The sequence below is a fragment of the Triturus cristatus genome, chromosome 3_1, assembly GCF_964204655.1.
Source record: "Triturus cristatus chromosome 3_1, aTriCri1.1, whole genome shotgun sequence".
In the NCBI taxonomy this organism is placed as follows: Eukaryota; Metazoa; Chordata; class Amphibia; order Caudata; family Salamandridae; genus Triturus; species Triturus cristatus.
The window spans coordinates 1,108,195,874-1,108,216,990 of NC_140583.1; the positions used below are offsets into that span (position 1 = coordinate 1,108,195,874).

General features: G+C 46.6%; 1 protein-coding gene across 2 annotated transcripts in view; it reads right to left on the reverse strand.

Moving 5' to 3' along the window:
* The window catches only part of EPB41L5 (erythrocyte membrane protein band 4.1 like 5), an 851,839-nt gene that overhangs the window by 76,558 nt on the left and 754,164 nt on the right, over positions 1–21,117 (reverse strand). For both annotated transcript variants that reach the window (XM_085645978.1, XM_085645979.1), the window contains exons 22-24: positions 2,715–2,793; positions 2,091–2,168; positions 1,273–1,314 (exon numbers count right to left, since the gene is read on the reverse strand). In XM_085645978.1, coding sequence (XP_085502104.1) covers positions 1,273–1,314; positions 2,091–2,168; positions 2,715–2,793 — 199 coding nt within the window. The remainder of the gene's footprint in view (positions 1–1,272; positions 1,315–2,090; positions 2,169–2,714; positions 2,794–21,117) is intronic.

Consider the following 21,117-nt stretch of genomic DNA (forward strand, 5'->3'; position numbering starts at 1 on the left):
TACTGTGGGCGCGGGGACGACGAAGAGCCCTCCTTGGAAGACGCCGGGGAGAAGGCCACAACACGGCGTCCTGTCTCCGGGGAAGAAGATACAAAAAGTTGCCGAACCTCTGGAGAAGAGGGGGCCTCTGAAGACGAAATCGACGACCCGACGCCGGCACGGCGCCGTGGAGTCCGCCACAGGCACCGGCTCTGCGTTGACTGGCGCAGGAGGGGACGCCGAGACGACCACCACCGGCGCAGCGGGGGGACGGGGTCGGAGCTGGGGCGGCCAAAGAACGATGTCGAAAAGGCGCCGACTCGACCTCCGACGAGGCAGCCACCTGCGTGGAGATACAAGAGGGACCCGGGAACGCACCCCCAGCCAGCCCCTGCGGCGCCGCCAGCCGCCGATGCCTGAACGGCGTCAACTCAGCACCGGACTAGGCCGCCGCCTGCCCAGAGGACCGAGGGGGACTCAGGGAAGCATCCGTTGACGTCCCAGGAAGGGAAGGAGGAGCCAAGGAGGCCTGCAGAGCCGCAGCATAGGCCTCCATTTGGACTCGGGAAACGGCGAGTAGGGTGGCGACGCTTGAGGCTGCACGGCCCGCAAAGCACCTGCGTTCCCCATTGGATAGGGACCGGGCCTCGGGGACAAGCTGCGATACTTACCAACGGGCGAACGACGCCCCTGCGGCTTCTCAGGAGGACTACAGAAATGTAGTCAAATTTTTTAAAATAGAGTGTATGATCTTTTCTAACAATACTGTGCACCTCTATCTGATAAATCATTATTTGTGTAGAATTATCATTATTGCTGGTGATCTCAACTTCTCCTGCAACCTTTATATTCAAAACTCATGGGGAGGTAGTCCTCTACCTGCATACTAAACTACAGAAACGACTTCAGACCGAAGCCCACCTAACATCGCTACAGCGGACGTGCTCTTCTGTCCATGTGACAAGCTGTGGTATATTCTCCCTGGTGCATTCTGATCCAATTACAACTTGTATGCAAATTATACAATAATTTGGTTCACTGCAAGGTCAAAGTGCCTAGAAGAAAGTTAGTTTTGTTACTTTAATCAAGTTTATTGACTTAGCTACTGTGAAATATTAAGTTCCTGTTGGAAAACATATTCAGTGTGCAAATGTTAAGGTGCAGTGCAGATCATTTCTGATCAAGTTGATCAATTCCTTCACATTTACATCAACACATTTAATGGTCTCGCTAAAGAATTGACACGAGAGGGAGAGTTATGCAAATAATGAATAGACAATTAAGTGAACATACCGGTACTAACCACCTGGGCGTAATGGACGCATACGAGGGCACCTATCAATATAAAAAAACAAATATTCAACAAACGCTTAGGACAGAATGTTGCTTGCCACTCAGACCTAATTTCAGAGACATTTCTCAATCTAACAAAAATAAAGTTTAAATGCATGCTTAATTACATAATTGAGTGCAATGTGGGGTTCTGTTGGAAGGCAACTGCTCATTGTTCAAGGACGGACAGCTAAAGTTAGCCCTCCTTATTACTCCTTAAAGAACAAGGCATACTGTTTTAAGGTTGCAACAAGAGGTAAATTAACCATAACATTGCAATGTCTGGAAGAAATAAGCAATACTTATTTGGGGTACAGTCCAAGCGCAAACCATAGCCCCCTACATAAACGTGCAACATTCAACTCAAAGCTCATTTGCGATCCTTGGTAAAGCGGTCTAAGTTCCATTTTAACCTGCAGTTATGCTCATGACTGCTGATAACCATTCTACCTCCATAAACTTTGCTGCTGAGGCTGTATTATTGCTAATACTGCCGAAAAAACACAGCAGAAAACAAATGGCCAGTTCAAAGCAGAATACACTTCTACTCATGGCTCCTGAAAACCAACACACCAAAGCACAGGGATAAAAAAGCAAAAGAGTAACAAACAGAGCGCATGGGTAACGTGTCACCTACACCTATTTAGTCATTTCAGCATAGAGCAGTCATGCCTCATGCAATTTTTGTGAAAAGTGCAAGTGTTATCTTTATTGTAGTATAGTGAATCCGACCCCCTGCGTACATGCACATTCAAGATGCCTGAACCTGCAATACGTACCTGAGGAGAAACATCCGTGAAATCTATGAGGTTCTCAGTCAGTGAAGCCAGTAGACTATCCAGTTCGTTAGTGGTGCTCTATGTAGAACAAACAACATTCATTATTATCAGATGCCCAGTCCCAGGCAGCAAACTTAAAGCAATGATTTTCACCAAACAATTTCAAATAACCAAAAACTCAGTTTTCCAACTCTTTTGTAACCCCAAGCTTTTGATTATGAAGTGGGAATAACCAGTGCCTTCTCCTCAAAACCTCCTCTAAATGATTATAAGAGAAGAATGCATAATCACATGACAGCTTGATCAGTGTGGTGAGAGCAAGGCTATACCCTAGAGGTCCAGAGATCTTGTAAGAATGGCTTCCACAATGCTTGTATAATAAACAACTGTGAATAGACAAATCTATTGGAATTTTGCACGCACGCAAAAAGCCTTTGAGTCAGGCTTCTTATGCCTCAAAAACCAACTTGTAAAGCAAAGCACGAACAATCCAAAAGTTTAACATTTTCACAAGTGTGACAGAGGCGTTAGCCAGATTTTAACCAATTGATAAATATTAGAAATCAATTTCACTAAGTGATGGAAAAAGTGGGAATGTTTCAGAAAGCAGACTAGAGGGTTCACCTTTGCTACTGGAACATCTTCGACTGGATTCAGCATCTCTTCAGGAGGTAAGGCAGGGTTCTCTTCATTCACCACGTTACTGAAAAAAAGACCATTCTTAATGCACGGTTGTTTGATCGGGCAACTTTGAACATGAGTTCCTCAAGGGCCATCACAACACCATTCTACATGATTCCTAAGCATTTCACTATTATGAGAAGTAAAGTGAAAAGTTTTTCAACCTCATTTTAAGTCAGTGGGAACACAACAGTGAATGCGTTTTAAAGCACTGTAATTCAATATATTTCCAAATGTAGCAATATCTCTACAGATTTTTAAGTTCTACCCATCTCTAAAATCACCCTGTGCCTGTAGTCACTCTTACAGCACAGATGGTGCGTGTGCGCACGTGTGTGTGTGTGTGTGTTCCAACTCGCCCGCTTTCCATTCCAAAACAGGCTCCAGCACGCTCGGACTCGGTTTATAAAAATACTTTATGGTGACACGTTGTCAAGAATTCCTGTCATGCGAGGGGAGGAAAACGGTAACCAGCGAAAACGGACTACATCTCCCAGGATGCTTAGCGGTTGAGCGGTTATGTAAACAGGAGAGCTGTTACATAACTCAAGGAAAACACGCCCTTATGTAAACAGGAGAGCTGTTACATAGCTCAAGGAAAACACGCCCTTATATAAACAGGAGAGCTGTTACATAACTCAAGGAAAACACGCCCTTATGTAAACAGGAGAGCTGTTACATAACTCAAGGAAAACACGCCCTTATGTAAACAGGAGAGCTGTTACATAACTCAAGGAAAACACGCCCTTATGTAAACAGGAGAGCTGTTACATAACTCAAGGAAAACACGCCCTATAAAGGGAGGAACCGGGAGGTACAACGCTGTCGGATATTGTGTTTACACCGACGTACCTGCTTAGTGAAGAGCAGTGTTCCGGAGTGGTGCTCCAGTAAGGCAAGAACGGAGGTAGGTCGAGTCGTTACTCCCTGGGCCGTGTCTTGCCCCATCGTCACCTGTGAAGGACCCGGAAGCTCTACCGGATAACCATTGAGCTTCGCTTTTTGACTCGGCTGAGTCAAAGCGCAGTGGCGCTTTTGCTGGTTGGAGTCGTAACTCCCAGCCCGACCAGAGATACAGGGACTGCCAGCTGTAACGCACACCAGGAGGTGTTTGCCGCGTTACAGACTCGGAAGTCCACAGGATCGATCGAGCGGCTGCTCTCGGTTCAGTCTTCTTTGCTTGTGATTGGGGTATCGGTGACGCATCACCAGGAGGTGACTCCGCGTCCCGGTGCAGTCTGAGCAAGAGGTTGAGCGGCTGCTCCCTTCAGGTAGAGACCCCGGCTGGGTGTTTCCCTGACTCCTCGATTCTCCCCAACATCCTTCGTGCCCCTCGCAGCCTACCGATTGGCATTGTCGGCCATTTCATTTCTGCCCTCTGTTGGCATACGCCGGGATCGGCGTATATGCAGAGGACGGTTAGGACCATCCGTGCTGTGGGCTGGTAACGTACTTAGCCTGGAGGATTCCAGTGACTATAACCTTTGTTTATTCCTTGTATTATTTTTGCCTTCATTAAAATAACTAAACCTTCACAAGTGGTTGCGTTCTCATTATCGTGTCTGTTAAACGATCCTGAGACGTTCAGGGCGTTACAAAATATCCGACCTTAATAACACTAACTGTCTCCCGGTCGATAACAGACATGGCAACACTTGATGATGTGCTGGCTGCTTTAGCGACCGTGCAAATTGAATTGGCTGCCTCCAGGCAAGAAACAGCCGATGTAAAAGCCAGACTGGATGCTATCCAATTGGACCCGCTCACGCCCAGCACCTCCCTCACGAACCAGACCCCTGCGGTAGTAGTGGAAATGCTGGTAGCCGTCCCCTTGGCAACACCAGAGAGGTACAGTGGGGATCCTAACACAGTGCAGGTATTCCTCACACAAGTGGCGCTACATTTATCGTGCAAACCAAGGGCGTTCCCCACGAGTCAGGCTCGTGTGGCTTTCCTTATATCCTATTTGGCTGGAAACGCGGCACAATGGGCCGTACCTCTGGTGAGCAGGGACGACCCCATCTTATGTGATTGGGGTGCTTTTCGCGAGGAATTCCTGAAAGTCTTCGACAGAAGGGCTGACTCGTACACGGCGGACCGTGAAATGCTTGAGTTGAGACAGGGATCCAACGACCTGGTGCAGTATCTCAACGCGTTCCGAAGGCTGGTTGCGGAAACCAAGTGGCCTGTTGCTAAACAGACGGCGCTCTTCCATCACGGGCTGTGCGATGAGCTCAAGGACGCCGTGGCTCATATTGACCCACAACCCAAGACATGTGAGGGCCTTATCAACCTGGTATTACGGCTGGAACATAGGCTAAGTGAAAGAAAGGGGGATCATGGGAGAAAAGGAAACTCCCTTCCATCCTATGTGACAGTGGGAAGTCCTGAAACTTCCACCGCATCCAAGGGAGAACCCATGGACATCGGCGCAATACGAGCGAGCCTCACAGCCACGGAGAAAGAGTCACGCCGTAAACAAGGGTTGTGCCTATATTGTGGCAAAAAAGGCCACTACGTACGTGAATGCCCTGCCAAACCGAAGACGTCACGTTATCGGGCCAACCGGTCGGTAACAGCCGTGGTGGACGTACCGGCGGAAAACTAGAGGACTCCCAGACCAAAGAAGGGGCATCTCGGAGTCACTCATCCATCCCTTCACTTTCCAACTCGGTCACTAAGGGACAACGACACCTGTTTCTCACGGTGCACGTGGGAGTGCATGACCAGTGGATACCCGTTGTGGCCATGGTGGATTCAGGGGCCACTGGCATGTTTATGGACCACAACGAGGCATGCAGGCTAGGGCTAGTGCTTCTTCCCAAAGCTGTACCCGAAGACGTCTATGCTGTAGACGGAAGGCGATTGGTGACGGGGCCCATCGGGCAGCACACGGGGGTCCTTCCGATGAGATGTGGGAGGAACCATTTGGAACAAATCGATTTTAACATCATCCGAGCGCCCCAATATGGCGTCATATTGGGATTGCCGTGGCTACAGAAACACAACCCCTCTGTGGATTGGCCAACACATCGCATCGAACTGACGTCACCGTATTGCATCCTGCATTGTGGAATAAGAACGGAATCCCTTGACGCAGATGAGAGCGGGAGTCAGACGGTGGCTACAGCGGCAGAAAAAGATGTGGCTCTCCCCCAGGCTTATCACAGTTTTGAGGATGTATTTGATGAGGTGAAGGCAGAAGTGCTACCACCACATAGACAGTTTGACTGCCAGATCGACCTGGTGCCAGGGGCCAGCGTTCCCAGCGGCAGGCTGTATGCCCTGACGGAGCCAGAAAACGTGCATCTCCGGGGGTACCTGGATAAACTCCTCAAGCTAGGATTCATCCGCCCGTCCAAGTCTCCGGCCGCCTCGCCACTCTTCTTCATCCTGAAGGCTAATGGGGAGCTGAGAGCCTGTGTGGACTTTAGGGCATTGAATGCGATAACCGTAAAGAATCGGTACCCCTTGCCTCTCATCAGTGTACTTCTGGAACAGGTCAAGAAAGCTCGTATCTACACCAAGTTGGATTTGAAAGGGGCATACCATCTGGTGCGCATGAGGGACGGAGACGAGTGGAAGACCGCCTTTAAGACCAGGTTCGGCCTTTTTGAGTACCTCGTCATGCCGTTCGGTCTGTGCAACGCCCCGGCAGCCTTTCAGTACTTTTTGAATGAGGTATTCAGAGAGGAGTTGGATATCTACGTGGTCGTATATATCGACGACATCCTCATCTATTCGTCCAGTGTGGAGGAGCACGTACACCACGTCAAAGCTGTGCTCCAAAAGCTGAGGGAAAACATGCTGTTTTGTAAACTCAGCAAGTGTGACTTCCACGTCACATCCGTGGAATTCCTCGGAGTGATGCTGAGTCCAGAGGGACAGGAGATGGCAGAACGAAAGATCAAGGCGGTGAAAGAATGGCCGGTGCCCCAAAGCGTGAAGGACGTCCAAAGTTTCATTGGCTTCGCCAACTTTTACAGGCGGTTTATAGATGGATTTTCAGGATTGGTGGCCCCAATCACACAGCTACTGAGGAAGTCCACGGAGTTTGTCTGGTCCCCTGAAGCGAACAAAGCCTTTGAGGCCCTGAAAAGCGCCTTTGGTAACGCGCCGGTGTTGGCTCACCCCGATCCGGATCTCCCCTACGTGGTGGAAGCGGACGCATCGGATGTGGCGCTGGGGGCTCTCTTGTCCCAACGCAACCACGACACAGGGGTGCTTCATCCCGTTGCGTACATGTCCCGCAAACTCAACGACGCCGAACGCAACTACCATATTGCGGAGAAGGAGCTTCTCGCAATCAAGGACGCCTTCACCGAATGGAGGCATTGGTTGATGGGGGCAAGACATGTGGTATCGGTGTACACGGACCATCGGAACCTACAGTTCATGACGGCCACAAGACACCTTTCTCCCAGACAGCTGCGGTGGATGATCTTCTTTGCGGGGTTCAACTTCCGCATCACATATCGGCCGGGGACGGAAAACCGGAAGGCGGACGCCCTGTCCCGTCAATCTGCAGTTAAGGAACCATTGCCTGCGACCGAGCATTCCATCATTTCCCCGAGGATGGTATTGGGGGTTATCCAACCGGATACTTTCCTGAGGGGAATAAAGAGAGGGATCAGGTCATTCGCATGGCGGAGGTGGCTCCTCAGTCACAGAGAATGGCAGCTGAAGGACGGGATACCCCTGAAGGGCAGGTGCCTATTGATACCCACGCCTAGGCTAAGGAAACAAGCATTCATCTGGTGCCATGACTCTCCATGCGCAGGTCATTTGGGCTTTGAAAAAACGGTGGCTAGCATGGGACGGCATTTCTGGTGGCCAACCATGAGAGTGGATGTCAGGAGGTGGGGACAGGAGTGTCCTACGTGTGCTACCATGAAGGCCGACCATGGCCGAACCCAAGGGCTCTTACATCCACTTCCGACCCCGGATAGACCATGGGATAGCATATCACTGGACTTCGTGGTGGGCCTACCGGTAGACCAGGGGATGACGGCAATACTGGTGGTGGTGGATTACTTGACGAAAATGGGGCACTTCATCCCCTGCAAGAGAGTCCCTACGGCCGGGGAATTGGCGTCACTACTCCTAAAGAATGTGGTACGACTGCATGGATTACCTGGGGTGATCGTGTCGGACCGGGGGTCGCAGTTTACTGCGCAATTCTGGAAGACTTGGTGCACTGCGCTGCATGTTAAGACCGCCCTGTCCACCAGCTACCACCCTCAAACGGACGGCCAAACCGAGCGCCTGAACCAAACGCTCAAACAGTATCTGCGATGTTTTGTGGACCAGGGCAGGGAAGAATGGGTCGACTTGCTATGGGTTGCAGAGATAGCCTATAACAACGCCACTCACAGCTCCACACTGTCATCTCCATTCTATAGCAACTATGGCCAACATCCCAGGTTCTTGCCATTTCTACATCCGTTCAGAGAGGACAGGATTCCCGCCACAGCGGACAGGGTGGCACACATAAAAGACACGTTGATGCGCTCAAGGGCTGTCCTAATAGAGACCAAGAGAAGATACAAGGCTGCGGCAGACAGGAAGAGAAGGCCCGGGCCACTGTACCGCACTGGAGACTACGTCTGGATATCCACAAGAAACATGAGGTTTCGAAAGAACAGTGTGTTCCATCCCAAGTACATGGGCCCCTATCGTATTACCAAGTGTATGGGTCCCGTGAACGTGAAGGTGTGCTTGCCCCAGTCATTGCGGATACACCCTGTCTTTCATGTATCATTGCTCAAACCAGCACCCTCCAAGCCGTCTGGGACACCTAGGCCGGTATGCGTGGAGTCGGAGGTGGAGTATGAAGTGTCGGGCATACAGGCGTCCAAATGGCGCAGGGGGAAGCTGTGGTACCTGGTTGCGTGGAAAGGCTATGGCCCGGAGGAGCAGTCATGGGAACCGGCTGAAGGGGTTCATGCTCCGCGCTTGGTCTCCTTGTTCCATCGGCGTTTTCCTGCCAGCGCTGGACCCGTGGGGAGCCGCTGAGAGGGAGGATGTACTGTCAAGAATTCCTGTCATGCGAGGGGAGGAAAACGGTAACCAGCGAAAATGGACTACATCTCCCAGGATGCTTAGCGGTTGAGAGGTTATGTAAACAGGAGAGCTGTTACATAACTCAAGGAAAACACGCCCTTATGTAAACAGGAGAGCTGTTACATAACTCAAGGAAAACACGCCCTTATGTAAACAGGAGAGCTGTTACATAACTCAAGGAAAACACGCCCTTATGTAAACAGGAGAGCTGTTACATAACTCAAGGAAAACACGCCCTATAAAGGGAGGAACCGGGAGGTACAACGCTGTCGGATATTGTGTTTACACCGACGTACCTGCTTAGTGAAGAGCAGTGTTCCGGAGTGGTGCTCCAGTAAGGCAAGAACGGAGGTAGGTCGAGTCGTTACTCCCTGGGCCGTGTCTTGCCCCATCGTCACCTGTGAAGGACCCGGAAGCTCTACCGGATAACCATTGAGCTTCGCTTTTTGACTCGGCTGAGTCAAAGCGCAGTGGCGCTTTTGCTGGTTGGAGTCGTAACTCCCAGCCCGACCAGAGATACAGGGACTGCCAGCTGTAACGCACACCAGGAGGTGTTTGCCGCGTTACAGACTCGGAAGTCCACAGGATCGATCGAGCGGCTGCTCTCGGTTCAGTCTTCTTTGCTTGTGATTGGGGTATCGGTGACGCATCACCAGGAGGTGACTCCGCGTCCCGGTGCAGTCTGAGGAAGAGTTTGAGCGGCTGCTCCCTTCAGGTAGAGACCCCGGCTGGGTGTTTCCCTGACTCCTCGATTCTCCCCAACATCCTTCGTGCCCCTCGCAGCCTACCGATTGGCATTGTCGGCCATTTCATTTCTGCCCTCTGTTGGCATACGCCGGGATCGGCGTATATGCAGAGGACGGTTAGGACCATCCGTGCTGTGGGCTGGTAACGTACTTAGCCTGGAGGATTCCAGTGACTATAACCTTTGTTTATTCCTTGTACTATTTTTGCCTTCATTAAAATAACTAAACCTTCACAAGTGGTTGCGTTCTCATTATCGTGTCTGTTAAACGATCCTGAGACGTTCAGGGCGTTACACACGTTTAGACCGGTCTTTCTAAAAACAATATAACGTCGTCATTTTTTAAAAAATTTTTATACACACAAATGGGCTTCAAAGTTTAAAGTGACAGTGCATAATTAACCTTAAAAGTGAAACTAGTGCAAATAACATATGTCTGAAACCACCTGGTTGTACTGCATGGCTAATACCACTACGCAGACAACACGTGCCATATCATTTGCATAGATCTGAACACTACCAAATGTATCAACTTTACGGATCAATGCTTAATGAGGCCAGAGCAGGCTCTGCAAGCCTTTAAAGTTACTCAATCTTACATATCACTTCTGGTCATCGAGAACCAAGCTGCATAGACACTTTAAAGTGCATAGTGCAAAATTCTATTTTTCGCATATACGTAAATATATATATATATATATATATATAGATATGTGCAAACCATTGCATACAAAATATACAATAACGTTCATTTAATTGAGAATTCAGATCAGAATACTCTATTTGATTTAGAAAAATATTAAACCATAAAAACACAGTACATGTTAAAAAAAAATGTACATTGCATCAAGATAATTTGAATAAACTCGATTAAAAAATAAGAAAAAGGACTGACAATTTAGGAAAGAGGGGGACCATCCATTGTCATCCGGTGTCTAACCACCCCTTTCAAGTATTTAGCGATATAATCAGTCACAGGTCCATCGTTCAAATATTGCAGCTTTAGGAAGGCGGGTCAACATTGTCTCAGGCAATACCTCTTTAAAATAGGTAAAATCCATATTTTCCTGGGTATAGTGTAAAATTTACAAAAAAACATAACGTGAATTGTCGACTGTGCAGAGAGGTTATCACACGGGCATAAACATAAGGAGCGAGACCAGTCATTAGGCTTTGGGAAAGTGACCCTGATGTGATAATTACCAAGGCGTAAGCGGGTCAATAACTGCCTGTCATAAGCTCCTATGGTATTTAATAAGTATAGTTGTATTCCTGGGTGAGTCAAAAGTAGTTGGTGTGCTCTCACTGACGGTTTTGCAATGTTACTAGCTAAATTGATAGACTCCAGATGGTCTAGGCATAATGATGTTAAATTATTTCTAGTGACATTATTCATACTGTCAGGTTTGGAAAAATACTCTGGGTGTCCTAGATCCTCAAAGAAGTTTTTAACGTTGGTCAACCAGGGAATACGGTCTGCCCCATCAAGGGACAGGCAATCGTTAATCAAGTCCCTGTTCAGGCCAGTAGAAATACCGGTCCAGGCCTTATGCCACAGCAGGATAGGCTGCAATTTGATCAAACCCAAGAGATAGGGCAAACCCAGCTCAGCGTGGCATATGGATACGGCTATACTGTTGGGGACCGCTAGAAGGTATTTCAACTAGCTGCAAGCACTCGACATTAGCATAGCCCCAAATGCCTGCTCCATACATGGCAATGGGTGTATATTTGGCTTTGTAGAATGTTAAAAAAGGCCCTAGTGTTAAAAATATTCCAATAATTTGCATAATCTCTCCTACTATCAATTGAACATAATGTGTTCCCATCATATATCTATGGCAAAATTATACATACATGTATACACAAAACACTAAAGGCAAATAACAGTTGTGTGAAAATTTCAATTTTGTTATGACTCATCATAACAACTGACATGGTATCATTGACGACAACACTGTTCAGGTTATTACAAGAAACCTGGAAGAGCATTGGTCCTCATAATACCTTCAAACGACTAGTAAACAAATCTGTAAAGAAAATTTCGCTAGCGGAAGACAAAGCAACACTAGCTAACAGGGCTCATGGCTGGATTGTCATCCAAAATTACACGAGCAGCACCTGCCAAAGCTACCTAGGAGTTGGTTACACACGGATTATAAAGGAGAAGTTCATACGACTAAGGATGGGGATCCTTCCGTCTCAGCACAATCTTCCCCCATGGAAACGAACCCAAACGACAACAAATTGTCAGCTATGTGGGGACCCAAAAGAGGACATCCTTCATCTAATTTGCATTTGTAAAGGACTGGCAAAGGAGCGTAGACTCCATTTAAAACCAGCTCTAAAGAAACTGGGAATAAGAACATGTCGGCAGGCGGTCAAAGCATGCTTTGACGGGAAAAACATTTAACTAATAAGTCATCTCGTCAAATTTATGGAAAAAGCGGGAAAAAAGCAGGAAGCTAGAAGGGAGAGACCGGACGAAGTAAACCCATAAAACATTTGAGCCCAATCGCCCCATTTGGCAACGTCAAGGAATAACTCCCGCTATGTAAAGCCTCGTAAGAAATGGTGGTGTTGCTTAAAATTGTCCCAAGAATCTGCAGGTGTGAACATTTTAATACAGACAATTTGGGCACATAACGTCTCATTTCTATCTGCTTCTCGGACAGTGACAAAAATGCTTAATTCTTTTACTTTTTAGAATGCACCTTCTTAACCTTATGAAATTTCGCTAGAAGTTTTCTTCTCCTTTTTTAATGAAATTTTAACAAACTTATTATAAAAACTGTATTTTAAGGTTGTTTACACGTAATATATGTAGCTGATTGCAATGGTTTTAATTTACTGAGCAATAATAAAGAAGAATACATAGAGACTGTACATGGTGGGGGCGCCAGTTAAAGTAACTTAAAATAACTACGAGTGGTGAATGTTTTGTGGTATAAAATGTAACACTAACATTTTCACCTATCCATAATGTCACTTTAACCTTTGTTTTTGTTAGTGAATTAGATATATATCATGTGATCAAGGCTCCTGTGAGAGCTGAAACACATTATGCCGCCAAACACGCAATAAGGGAATTCAATTTGCACCAAAGCGAACATGTTACGGGTCTCGGTCTCTCTCTCTCTCTCTCTCTCTCCTTTGTTGGAAAAAGACCATTACACACCCAGCCAGCTAGGTGTCATGCTTCATCATCGGGTCTGCTCCTACTCGGGTCGGCCATGCAATACCCAATCAGGCGCCCATGATGGGGTCTACTTGGCGGGGATCTTTATTCCTTAAGCCGTTGGGTGCAGTGCGTGTGAGGGACCTAGATCAGTGTAGGTGATGGTGATGTGTAGGGAAATGTGAAATTAAAATAGGGAGAAATGGTCCATTCAAGATAATTTTAATGAAATTGCCCACTTCCCTAACTAAAATAAACAATGCGCGTATATTCACTCTATGGTGTGAGGTTCTACGCTAGTGATATCGGTCAACATGTTTCTTGCCCTTGTATCAAATTGATGGCAATTCTTCAGGACCAATTAGGATCTACCTACACTTTTTGGTAGAAGACATTAACATAACTTAGTGAGAAATGACCACCATTAGAGCACCCTAAAAAGTGGTGGTACCTGTAGATCAGAAAACAACCTGCAAGGAAAATAAAATAACAAGCATTTGTAACAAACATTAAAGGTATCATGTTTATAAGCACAAAGTCGTATTCAGGAAGCTGGTGCACCAATCAGTGTCTTTGGTGCATCACACGCATGCGTAACGTCAGTGAGAGGTGGCATGCTTTGCACAGAAGTTCTATATATTATAGAGCGTGAGGGATTAAAAACAAGGATTACTCTAGGGATAAAAACTGGCAGCTGAATGGATGCAAATAAAAATTAAGAACAATTGTTACTTACCTGTAAACAGGTGGTTCTCCAGTATTGGTGTCTTTCATAGATTCACATGCTTGAATATTCCCTGTCGTCGGAGTGGGAGTCCCACGGTAAATAATATAGCAATATATACAGTCATAATATATAAGTAATCATATAAAACAGAGATATAAATAGGTGATAAGCATCAAGAATGTCCCTATATGAAATCTCCATAGAGAAACATGGAGAGAGAAAAAAGACATTCGCAGTCTATCTCTGTCATTATGTTGGTCCAAACTACGGCCAATCAGGCGCCAGCTCCTCTCTAGAAACCTTCTCCTCAGAGCTCCTCACCTCAGATTTTCGTAGCACCAGAGTGACTTTAGAGTTTATGAGGAGAAGAGAGCCTCTGAAGGGAGGAGGAAGGGTCGCATGTGAATCTATGAAAGACACCAATACTGGAGAACCACCTGTTTACAGGTAAGTAACAATTGTTCTTCTCCAGTATTGGGGTGTCTTTCATAGATTCACATGCTTGAATATAGAATAGATAGCAGTAACAATTAGCATTGTTTCCATAATCGTATTAAACTGAAATCGTAATGACAATCAACATCCTTATATATATGATATCATTCAATATCTATACAAGTGCAAATGAGCCACTATTCAACGGTAAATGGAAACAATATGGAGGAGGGAAGGAAGAGGCTCACATTATTTAAAAAGATTGCGAAGCACTGCCTGCCCAACTGCAGCATCCTCTTCGTTTAAAGCCGCCAAACAGTAGTGTCTTGTAAAAGTATGTCTGCTCGACCATGTAGCTGCTCTGCAGATTTGATGTAAAGGCACTCCAGCAAATAAGGCGGTTGAGGAGGACATTGCTCTAGTGGAGTGAGCCCTCACTGGTGACTGCAAAGGCTTGTTCGCCTTTTGGTGGCAGAAGACGATGGCTGCTGACACCCAACGTGCAATTGTTGGTTTTGTAACTGGACGTCCCTTGTGAAAACGCCCATAAGCTATGAAGATCTGATCCGATCTTCGAAAAGAAGCTGTTCTGCTGATGTAGAACTTTAAACATCGTTTCACATCCAGGGAATGTAATTGTTGCTCCGCAGGAGTTTGAGGTTTAGCAAAGAAAGTCTTTAAGATCACTGGTTCGTTAATATGGAAGGCACTTTAGGCAAGAATGTTGGATTAGTGCGCAGTACTACAGAATCTGGTTTGAACTGTAGGAAAGGAGGATTTATTGTAAAAGCGTGAATGTCACTGACGCGACGTGAAGACGTTAGTGCTAGAAGAAGAGCCACCTTCCATGTCAGATACTTCAAATCGACCTTGTGTATTGGTTCGAACGGTGGTCTCATTAATTGTGCCAACACAATGTTAAGGTGCCGCAATGGAGGAGGGCGTCTAACAGGTGGGAATTTACGAAACAACCCTTTGAAGAATTGATGCATTATCCTCGAAGAGCAAAGGGAAGTTGAACCATCCTGACGGAAACGAGAAATTGCCGCCAGAAAAAACTCTCAAGGTTGCAAGAGAAAGTCCCGATTTAGCCAATTGTAAGAAGAACGGTAGCAGTTGTTCTGGTGTAGAGTGAATTGGATGAACCCCAGTAGATGCACACCAATGGCAGAATCTCCTCCACTTTAATTTGTACGTTTTCACCGTAGGAGCCCTCGCCTGAGCCAAGATGTCTCTACAGTCCTGTGGAATATCTAGATGGGCAAATTCACAGTGCTCAGGTTCCAAGCTGATAAGCTCAGTGATGAGGGATTCGGATGACAAACTTGCCCCTTGCTCATTGTAAGTAGATCTGCCGAAAGGTAATACCTTTAACTGGAAATCCTTTTCACCGACTCGAAAGCGTAGAAATTTCCGATGTCGATGTAGTATGGGGATGTGAAAATATGCGTCTTGGAGGTCGATTGTTGCCATGAAATCTCCCTTTGAAAGTAATCGCAAGATCTCTACAAGCGTTAACATACGAAAGGATTGTTTCTTTAAATATTTGTTGAGAGCCCTTAAATCTAGTATTGGCCTCCATTCCCCGTTCTTCTTGGTGATAAGGAAGAATCGGGAATAAAATCCTCTCCCTCTTTGAGATCTTGGTACTACCTCTATGGCTCCTTTGCGTATTAAAAGTTGAACTTGATGAAAAAGTTCTTTGATATGAGCCGGCGGTGGTCCGGTAGGTGGCGTGGGTGGGGGAAATTCGATGTCCTTTGTTATGGAGAACCATTGAGAACAGTACAGTGAGATTCGACCTCCAATTTTCTGGGACTGATGTAAGTCATTGTCTTTTAGGAGTGGAACCTCTGTACGAGGATTTCCCTCTGAAAGTCTTGGAAGACTGCTGCCGAGAGGATTGCTGTTGATTGTAGGTATAACGATTGGAACCCTGGTTGTATGGTCGATATTGATTGCTTCCTCTCTGAAAATTAGAGGAGGTGCCGCGTCCGCGTGCACCCCGAAAGGGCTGTTTCCTAAATTGCAGCGTACCTAGAGAGCGAGCAGTTTCTGTATCTTTTTTGATCGATTGGAGAGCTTCATCCACATGATCTCCGAATAAAGATTCTCCGTCATATGCCATATCCAATATTTTCGCCTCCACCTCCTGGCGAAAAGATGTCGAGCGCAACCAACCTTGCCTGCGCAATACCGCTGCTCCAGCGAGTTGACGGAAACCTGTACAAGCGATGTCAACTGCACAGTCAATTATTTCTTCAGATGTTCTCTCTCCCTCTTGAAGTAGCTTCACAGCTTCAGTCTTAGATGCATCAGGTAGCATTTCAACTAAAGCCGATATATCCGCCCATAGTTGCCGGTCGTAATGACCTAAAATGGCTAAGGCATTGGCCGCTCTTACAGTGGTGGAAGCCATCGATGAAAATTTTCGCCCTATGGCATCCAAGCGACGTCCATCACGATCAGGTGGTGCAGTGATTGTAGATACAGGGTTTCTAGCCCGACGTTGCGCTGCTTGTGTGATTACCGAATCTGGTTTTGACTGACCCGTGAGGCACGCTGGAGCTCCTACTGGCGGCTTATACTTCTTCTCCAACCTAGGTAACTGTGCCGGAAGGCTATTTGGTGTTTTCATTATCTTTTTACCTTCATCCCAAATAAACTCAATAGGGATTGTATGCGTCTGCTTGAAAGGTTGATTTTTAAAATCATACAGAAAACAATCCTCTTCTTTATGTTCCGTAGTTAATTTGAACCGTTGGGCCGCTCTATCCATCAACTGGTGAAAACTTGCAATGTCAACTGGTGGTGAGTCTCCTGGTACCACTGGAGAGGGAGATGGTGTTTGGGCATGGTAGTCATCCCACTCCGCCATATCATCATCATCATCATTACCATCGCCACCATGATCCAGGATCTCACCATCTTCCTTGTCTTGAGGAACTTAGTCTTCATTGTCATGTTGAGTCAATGTCCGAGCTGATGATTGTATCAGCGGAACTGAAGGCGTTATAACTGGCACTGGCGCCGACACAGGTGTTGGAACCACTGGAACAGCAAGAACTACAGACTCTTGTGGTGATAAAGGAAAAAGCCGATTATAATCATCCAAAATGAGTTGAAGATTTGTAATCAGCGACAAGGGTAACGTCGCAGTCTGTTCTTCCATAGGAATTTCTTCCTGATAAAACTGTTCATCCTCATCATCATCACTTTCCTCCTGGCATTTTATTATCAAATCCGATGGACTGTGTGCTGTACCGAAAGATTCAGGTAGACCTTCTCCTGAATCTTGATCGGAATCAGTTGCGAAAAAGGTGAAGGAAGTTGAGAATCATCCAAGGGTATGACCTCATTTAACATATCCTGTTGGCTACTTGGTGGCAATGGCAACAAAGGTACAGAGGCAAAGGACGAAGTAGTCGTTGAAGGCGCGGAAGAACTTTGTGTATCTATTGACCTCTGCGCAGAAATTGTCGTTGCTGGTGTCAAAGACGATTTTGAAACCTTCTTAATCTTTATCTTCATCAGCGAGTCTGCCGTCGACGGGATCGGAAGTACAGGAGCCACTGTCGACATCTTCGCAGATGGAATCGTCGACGGAACCAGCGTCGACGGAACCAACGTCGACGGGGCCATCGTCGACGGAGACGACGACGAGGTCTTCTTTTTCTTCGTTGACGGAGCACTCGTCGACTAATCAATCGATGACGTAAGCGTCGACGGGGCAGATTTTGCAGTTTTCGACGATGATGATGTTAGCGTCGACGAGATCTTTTCCTTCTTCGTCGACGACGATGCAATAGGCAACACTGATGACACAGTTTTTATTGTACTGATAATCATCGTAGACGACGATAACGTCGACGGGACCGCCGTCGACGACTTCGATGCGGACGCCGTCGTCGTCAGAGTCACCGTCGACGAGCAGGAAACGGCGGATTTCGTCATCGGAGGTTTCGTCATCGGAGGTCTCGTCGACGATAAAGCCAATTTCTTGCCAGAAATCAGGGAAGTCGATGCCTCAACAGCCTGAGAACTAGGTCTCGTGGGCGATATCGCAGTAGTCATGGATGAAGACATGGCAGATGTCATAGAAAGAGACATTTTCTTCTTCTTAATGAAAGGAGAAGGTAGATCTTGAACACTACTGCGTTTTGAGGTTGTGAGGGAACGGCCAGATCTAAGGCTTTCTACTTCAGAAACCACCTCATCCTTATCTTTCAGTCTCTGGAGCCACAACAAGAGACGACCTTCCCTGTCTTTAAGAGTCTTTGTAGAAAAAGTTCTACAGAATTTACATTTACCCACTTCGTGGTCAGGGTAAAGACAGTAAATACACTTACTGTGTGGATCTTCTGAATATAAGCGCAGCTTTCCACAAGAGGAACAAGCTCTAAACACAGACTTCTTACTTGAAGACATGCTGAAGAGAAAACTGAGCAGAGCTCAGGGAGACTCCCTTTCACACGACGTGCGGTAGAAAATCTGAGGTGAGGAGCTCTGAGGAGAAGGTTTCTAGAGAGGAGCTGGCGCCTGATTGGCCGTAGTTTGGACCAACATAATGACAGAGATAGACTGCGAATGTCTTTTTTCTCTCTCCATGCATCTCTATGGAGATTTCATATAGGGACATTCTTGATGCTTATCACCTATTTATATCTCTGTTTTATATGATTACTTATATATTATGACTGTATATATTGCTATATTATTTACCGTGGGACTCCCACTCCGACGACGGGGAATATTCAAGCATGTGAATCTATGAAAGACACCCCAATACTGGAGAAATATAAAGATTCTCACCCCATTAGGGTCAGCGATGGACCACAACAGTACCGGCCGGTGTAGACACTAAAGTGTAGTGTCCTGATGTATGGGGAAAGATAGTTAGAGGAAGCTGGAGCACATATTTCCCAGGTACAACAGTTCACAACATATGTCAAACTGACAGTGAGCGGACAGAACCAAAAACAGGTGGATCCCTGTTGTGTCCTGCCACCGAACTCCGCTATTTGTAGTTGAGCCATCTCCATGCTCGATACTGCCCGGACCGGCCGAGTGAGGGGTAGGACAGACGCAGACCCACTTCCAGTGGTACCGTGAGTAAACTGCGACCGTGCTTTTCCCTTTGTGTCTGGATCCTGGCTATCGCCTGGACTAGACACTGTTTGGCTAGCGTAGAACCTCACACCTTAGAGTGAATATACACGCATTGTTTATTTTAGTTAGGGAAGTGGCCAATTTCATAAAAATTATCTTGAATGGACCATTTCTCCCCATTTTAATTTCACCTTTCCCTACACATCACCAACACTGATCTAGGGCCCTCACACACACTGCACCCAACGGCTTAAGGAATAAAGATCTCCGCCAAGTAGACCCCATCACGGGCGCCTGATCGGGTATTGCAGCGCCGATCCGAGTAGGCGCAGACCTGATGATGAAGCATGACACCTAGCTGGCTGGGTGTGTGAGGGTCTTTTTCCAAAAAAGGAGAAATTTCTCCTGACTTCTTACTCCATTTGGAGCACTTGATCTTATCCAACAACCTGCTTTTATAATAGGAACTGCATACCAGTATTGTTTAGATATTTCCATGGGCATGTATGCTGGACCTGAATAAATATTAGCCCTCCCTTCCCTCTCTTGGTTTAACTGCTTGCACGGGCTTTTGCCCGCGGGAATCCACATTTAAGGCTACCAGAAGTTTGCGAATGGCTCATCTGGCCCAATCTTTATAAAAAGATCTACATTTTCTTTCTTGTGTCTTTCAGTACCTCCGACAACTAGTATGGAGGACTATCAAGGACTTAGCTTCGGTGATGAAGCAGCAGCTGAGATTTTGAGAGCACCATCGTTACTGGGACCTGATGGCAACTCAGCCTCGGGTAGTCAGTCAGAAGACTGGTCCTTGCTAATCAACATGAAACACGAATGGCTTAAGGTGACCCTCCACGGGGCAATGATGACTGAATACCTTAGGGCCAATATAGCCCCCAATGGCCTTATTGTTAACGTCCCACGTTTATTCTTAGAGGATGCAATTTTCAAAAAAGAATGGTCCTTAGTGGCGTGGAAGTGCACTAGGGACTGGCTGATCCTCATAATAAACACAGCTAAAAGAATTGCAGACGCACTACTAATCAGAATACAAACAGCAGAGGGTGCGATAAAGGTCACTGTCCAGACAGCAGTTTATAAAAGCAAACTGGCTGAGATAAACGCGGAGATTGCAGACAACAGGGAATATCTAATGAAGCAAACAATTTCAAAGTTCTAAAAAGATATCCAAAAATTCTCCACAGAGAAAATCTACCCTTATCTTAAAGCGGATTACACCAACACCGCTACAGGGTACTCCTCGGATGATAGCACCAATTCATCACAAAGGGGTTCGGCATCTAACAGTGATTCAAGCACTGGGAGCTGGAACAACAGGAAAACAAGACCCTTCCACCAACCTGTATATCCTCCATATAACATCCCTCCATATCAGGGACCACCATTTTGGCAATACTAGATATACCAACAAGGCTCACCACCTTTCTTCTAATCTGGACCTGAGCCACCTTTTTTAGACAGAGGTTGGGGCAGAGGAAGAGGGCGCAGAAGAGGCCAAAAAAGAGTGCAATGGCAGAACCAGCCGACACGATCAGTGAAAACCAGGAGCCAAACCAGGGGGAAGAAAAACTGATCATCAACCTCTCCTCAAGAGCCCTCACACCTATAGAGGAGAGGGTTCTTCAAAAAGGCCTTGGTTATGTTCCCACACACCCAAGAGTGACAGTTTCCGGGATAAATGCTAAATACAAAGTTTTTTCCGCAAAATCCGCCTACAAGCTTTTTTTCAGGACCAACCGCCACCCACTATGAGTGACTCTGGCCGCCATAGACCCTCCACCTTCACCCCAAATAGTAGCATGATTCCCAACGAGGTACTAACGTTTGAGCAAACAGTGTTGAAAGATCTAAATAGAACCACCCTGGCTCCATTTCACAACTTATCTTCCGATGAGACCGCTGCCATCAAGGCCTTGGCGAATGATGTAAATATCACAATCAAGCAGGCAGACAAGGGTGGGGCAACTGTGATCATGTCCACAGCGGACTATGATATCGAGTGCCGCAGACAATTGAGTGACAGGAGATATTACACTCCCATAACAGAGAATCCCACAACCATACTGAA